At 55.5% G+C, this 5786-nt stretch overlaps 1 protein-coding gene across 3 annotated transcripts in view; it reads right to left on the reverse strand.

The window, feature by feature from the left end:
• Positions 1-223: 223 nt before the first annotated feature.
• RAD23A (RAD23 homolog A (S. cerevisiae)) overlaps positions 224-5786 on the reverse strand; it is a 6811-nt gene continuing 1248 nt past the window's right edge. Inside the window, exons 2-9 of one of the 3 annotated variants that reach the window (XM_008566649.1) lie at positions 4115-4276; positions 3765-3946; positions 3570-3625; positions 3310-3437; positions 2958-3036; positions 2686-2816; positions 1038-1202; positions 224-952 (exon numbers count right to left, since the gene is read on the reverse strand). In XM_008566649.1, coding sequence (XP_008564871.1) covers positions 839-952; positions 1038-1202; positions 2686-2816; positions 2958-3036; positions 3310-3437; positions 3570-3625; positions 3765-3946; positions 4115-4276 — 1017 coding nt within the window. In that variant the 3' untranslated portion in view covers positions 224-838. Of the gene's footprint in view, positions 953-1037; positions 1203-2685; positions 2820-2957; positions 3037-3309; positions 3438-3569; positions 3626-3764; positions 3947-4114; positions 4277-5786 lie in introns of all 3 variants that reach the window. The other 2 variants (XM_008566648.1, XM_008566650.1) reach the window with 2 other exon arrangements.

Genomic DNA, 5786 nt, shown 5'->3' on the forward strand with positions numbered 1-5786 from the left:
GGTGATGATGGTGGGGGGCTGGGAGAAGCAGCCCTTCCAAGGCTAAGCTGGGGCTGGGGCCCACTGCCTGGGAGTGACATGGCTTCAAGGGGGAGGAGACACTGGGCCCCAGTCTGCAGGGACCAACAGACCCCTCCCCCCATCCTCAGCATTGCTGGTGCCTAACTAGACCCAGACTCAGACAAGCTGGCGTGGGAAGCTCCAGCAGACACAGACCATAGAGCTGGTTTTAAAACTTTATTCACTTCAAAACCTTTATCAGAGACACGGTTCTTTTCTGGGGTGGGGTTGGCCTTGATCTCCAGAGCTGATTTTATCCCTTCCCCAGGCTGGAGGCCTAGGCCAGACTGGGGAGGGGGGCGTGGGCCTCACAGAGCTCACCCCAGATGGAAAGATTTGGGCCACTCCAATGGAGGATCAAAGTTTGGGGCTCCAGCTTCCCCTCATCCTAGAAAAGGATGGGGTGAGGGGGGTCCTCAGGGGCTCTTCGGGGGATGGGGAAACAAGCAGCCGCCTCTCCATCTGGCTGCAGGGGGCTGGGACAGAGGCCAAGAGGGGCCCATCTGTCGCCTCCGGTCCTGCCAGCTCCTTTGAGCAGGCTGGGCTGGGGAAGAGGATGGGGGGACAGCTGTCTGGCCTGGGTCTTCTCAGACCAAGATGGGAATGGGAGCTGCTTTGCGAGGGTGGGAAGCTGGAGTGATTTTTTTTTTTTTTTTAAGGTTTTTGATTTTTTTTTCCACTTCTTAAATAAACATGAATATATATATATTTTTTTCTTTTATAAAACTTTTGTGGAGTGGGGTGGGGTGGGGGTCATGGGCAGCCTGGCCTCCTGGCCTCACTCGTCATCAAAGTTCTGACTCAGGAGGAAGTTGGCAGCCAAGTTCTCGTTTTTCTCACACGCGAAGTAGGCCTGTATCACCAGGCTCTCTGGGAAGCCCAGGGCCTTCAACTGTGGGAAGATAGGCAGGTGTGAGCGGGTGGAGTTGGGGGCTCTGCTGCCAGCAGCGGAGTCGCCCCTCAGCCAGGCCTCTTACCCTCTCTATAGCTTCTTTCTCCTGCGGTGTCACCTGGATGTAGTTCATCTGTGGGGCCTCCTCGCCTATGGCACCCACCTCACCCTCCACGTCCGAGATGTCCGCCAGCTCCCCAGGGGGTTCGTTCAGCATCTGGATGAACTGCTCCTGGTGCCGGCTAATTTGCTGTGGGAAAGAGAGGGGAAGGGGTGGTGACCCATGGCCCTTGTCCCCTCCCCCCAGGTCCTCCATCACAGCCCTTATTTTTTCATTCAGTCAGCAACTACTCTGGCCAAACACAGCAACACAGGGCCCTGTCCTGGTGGACTAATGTGCCAAGGTGGGGAAATGGGCTATAAGCAAGCAAATGAATGGACCAGACACCTGCAGATGTGTAGGAAAGACACAGAGGGCCAGAAGAGAGGGACCTGAAGGAGGGGAGGGTTTCCTCCAGGTAGAGCAAACAGCAAGTGCAAAGCCTAGAGTTGGAAGCATCTGGCAAATCCCAGGAACAGGAGACTCATGTGGTGAGAACAGTGTGAACAAGGAAGGGAAGGATGAGGAGGCAGAAGATGAGATCTGAGTGGAAGGCTGGAGCCAAACCCACTTTCCTCTAGTGCAGTGGGAAGCCACGGTGGTAACGATTAACCAAGGAAAAGACACAATCTGTGTACCTATTAGAAAGCCTAACTCATCTGGGTGTGCAGTGTCTGGAGGTTCTGGTACCACTCTTTTTGCTTTTCTGCATATCTGACAACTTTCATGTTAAAGAAAAAAGTGTCTTTTCAGTAGCCTGGATCCTGGTGGGAAATGGACTGCGGTGACTATGCAGAAGTGAGGCCTGGGAGGAGGCTGCAGGGAGCTGGCTGGGGGGAGGGGCAGCCATGGAGGCATGGTACAGGAACTCAGCTTAGTGGAAATGGAGCAGGCAGGACAGGTGATGGACCCCAGAAACCACAGGCTGGTCCTCACAGAGACAGGAGGACTTGGAGAAGGGTGTGTTCTGAAGTCTAAGAAGTCTAGAAACTAGCACTTTCATGGAGACGTCAAGTCAGCCACAGATGAGCAAGGCATTCAGAGAGGTCTAAGCTGGTTACACAGGTTCAGAGGCCACCAGACAGACTCCAGGCCCCAGGACAAAATGAGAGGAGGACAGAGGACAGATAAGGAACAGAGATGAGCAGGAGGGACTGAGAAGGGGAAAAGCAGCAAATGGCAGGTCCTAAGGTAGGACAGGTGGGCGCTTCCCAGAGGACCCAGAACCTGCTTCACTCTTCCGGGCAATCACTCCTCCCTGCTCACACCCAGGGGGCCACTGTCCCTCTGCCTGTGAACCTTCAAGGGCAGGAGGGGGCCTTCCCAAGCACAGTAGTCCCAGAGCCAACTGGGGCACAGCTGTCCTGGGCACTGCCTTATAGACATTTACAAAGCGCCAGCTGTATGTGGAACTGAGCCAGAGCCAAAGAGCCCAGGACCCAGTGGCTGGTGGCAGACACACATGCCACCAGCTGCAGGCCTCTGGGGTCTTCCTCTGTGTGGGCAGGTTGATGTCAACAGCACACACCCCTCATAGGGTGGTCAGTGTGGGTCAACAGGTTGCAGGGTTGTGGTGCCCACAGAGAAGGGGAAATGGTGCCTGCCCTGCCTGCCTCTGCCCCTGGGGCCGCACCTGCAAAAGCTGAGGGTTCTCCTGGCCCAGCTGCTGAAGCAGAGCAGGCAGCAGCGCCGGGTTCTGCTGAATCACCTGCCGCATGTTCTGGAACTGGGGCTGGTCCCGCAGGAACTCCAGGGGGTTCTCTCCTGCTGGCATCAGGAAAGGGTGTGCTCAGATGTCATACTGGGCTCCCAGGAATGTTGTGTGGGAGAGGAGGAGTGGGGGACAAGAGGAGTCAGGTGCCTTGAGAACAAATACCCCACATACATACCTCCCCACTCACTCACCTGCTTCTGTGGCCGGCTGCTCAGACACCTGGCTTTCCTGGACAGAACCATGCTCTGGCTCGGGGCTCCCAGGAATTCCCTGTAAGGGGTCCTGTTTAGTTCTACTGCACAGACCTCCCACTGCCTCCCCTGCATGCCCAGCCCTGGCAGGAGAAAGACGAGGCCTCGGCCCTGCCTTCTACAGGCCCACCCACCACGCATGTCCAGCCTCCTGTGGGAAGCCTTTAGTGGTTGGAAGCACGGCCCAAAGGCAGAGGGGCAGGCTTTTGCCTCCCCTGACCACCACCCATCAGGACAGTGAGGCCCAAAGACTCTCTTGAGGCCTCCCAGGGACGTGGCGGCCCCACCTCACCGTGAGCAGATACTCCACAGCTCGGTGGGGGTTGTTGTAGCTGGCTCTCAGGGCGGCCACGACCCGCTCCCGCTCATAACCCATGGACATGATCTCCGTCAACATCGTCTCATACTCTGAGCCAGTCACTGTGAAGGGAGCAGCAAGAGCTGGGTCACCAGGGTGAGGAAAGGACAGCTCCCAGGCCCTCCCACAAGCAGACAAGGCCCAGCTGATGGCTGGGGCACCCAGTTGCCTCTGCCTTGGGACCACCCACCCACCTAGCGTGGAGGCCGCGTCTTCCTCTCGCCCGCTGCTACCTGAAGAGGGAACAGAGCTGCAAATCCAAGAGAGAGAAATCGGACCCTGGCTTTTGGTGGCCTGCCCTCCCCCCAGGTGTGTGGGACCACATATGTGGGTGCTGGAATGTGCTGGGAGGACAGGGCCCAAGTTGGGGCTGCTGCACCCTGCCTTACCCTGACAAGGACTCTGGAGACGTCGTAGGGGCTGATTCCTCGGATGGGCTCTTGTCCTCTCTGGTGGTAGGTGGGGGGTGAGACATGCCTGAGGCAGGGGCTGGAGGAAAGGATGTGGAGGACTCTGGGGCAGCAGCGGGTGAAGCCTCTGGGGGTGCTGAGGTAACCTGACCAGCTTTGGCCTGTGACAGCGAGAAAAAGGGAGCTGGCATCAGCATTCCTATCGAGCCCCAACATCCCGCCCCATTGTGGCCCCACCCAGTACACAGCTAATCTCTCCTGGGCACTCAGGCTCATGGCCAGCTCCCTAGCTAATCCATTCATCCTCCCAGCCAGCACACTTCACCCACCTTGGTTACCATGACAACCACAAAATTCTTCTCATCAATGCGATAGTCCCTGATGGGGACATCATCACTCAGGATCTTGCCAGCATAGATGAGTTTCTGTCCAGCCACGGGGAAAGCATCCCGACCCTTCTCAGCTTCTATCTTTTCCTTTAGCACTTTCACCTGGAAGAACAGGTACAGTCAGTCATTGCAAATCCCAAGATTCTCTCTTCCTTTCTAGTTTAGTCGGGAGAGACCACAAGCCCTGATGGAAGAGAGGCTAAACATTACAGTCAAGTAAGCTAGACTTGAATTTGTTCCATCATCCTGCCATTCAACAGAGTATTTACTGAACACCTATCATGTGCCAGGTGCTGTTTTAGGCACTGAAGCTGTTTTAGGCTCGGAGGCCACAGCAGGGAACAAAACTCAACACAAGTCCCTGCTCTCATGGAGAGGACACTAATATGAGAAGAAAAACAAATACATACATCAGATGATACAAGATACAGTGAGAAACAAAACATTATGAAGAGGAAATAGGAGGGTCCTCCATTCCACAGTGGTGACCTTGGTAGTAGTCATCGTTTACTGAGAAAATTCTACATGAATAGTACTATTGCATATGTACCATGCTTTTTTTTTTTTTCCCTAAAAGATGACCGGTAAGGGGATCTTAACCCTTGACTTGGTGTTGTCAGCACCACGCTCACCCAGTGAGCAAACCGGCCATCCCTATATGGGATCTGAACCCGTAGCCTTGGTGTTATCAGCACTGCACTCTCCCGAGTGAGCCACAGGCCGGCCCTGTACCATGCTTTTAAGGTCTCATAGTAACCATATGGAATAAACAGCATTGGCCTCACTTTGTATTTGAAGCACAGAGAGCTTAAGCAACTTGCCCACTCAAACAAACATTTTTTGGGCTGATCAAAAAATCTGAGTCTGCTTTCCTACAAAACGTGGACTTCGCATCCCTCATGGGGTAGTTGTGCTAAGTACACAGTTAAACAATCAATATGTTTGAATTAGGTCCTAATCCTCCTTTCAACTAAAAAGGCAGCATAATGTTTAGACCGGGGGCTCTCACATGAGGCAGAATCGAATTTGAAATCCCCCCCTCTGCCATTACATACTGTATGTGACTGGCAAAGTTCCTCAACCCGGAGATTTCCACATCTGTAAAACTGGGAGGGTTCCCAAATGACAAGTCCGCTTTGCAGATCGGCAAAATAACACTAAAACGCCAGTGACCGCCAAAGAATAAACGGCTAACAAACACAGACCACTGAAACTATTAAGATTGACACCGTTTATTATCATTATCGCCGTCGTCACCACTCGACATCTCCTGGTCATTACTCCCAGATTCAGCCACCACCGTTCCGAGGATACGCCTGCAAAACTGGGAACGCGGATCCCCCGTCCCCGACCCGGCGACCGCGACCCGGCAGGGAATCCAAGCCAGCGGCTGCCGCGCCTTGCAAGAGCGCTGACATCGGAGCCGGGTCCTGGCGGGCGCCCCGGGGGTGGGGCCTCGCCCGGAGACCAGCCCAGGAGCGCCGCCCGAGCCGCCGGGGACTGGGCAGGGGACCATCGGGGGGATCCGGGAAAGTCGGGCAGGTTGGCGGGGTGGGCCCCGACCGGCCCCCGCCCCGGCCCGGCCCGCCCCCCCCTCCCCCCCCCCCCCCCC

This window comes from Galeopterus variegatus, unplaced genomic scaffold (genome assembly GCF_000696425.1).
Source record: "Galeopterus variegatus unplaced genomic scaffold, G_variegatus-3.0.2 Scaffold259, whole genome shotgun sequence".
Lineage (NCBI taxonomy): Eukaryota > Metazoa > Chordata > Mammalia > Dermoptera > Cynocephalidae > Galeopterus > Galeopterus variegatus.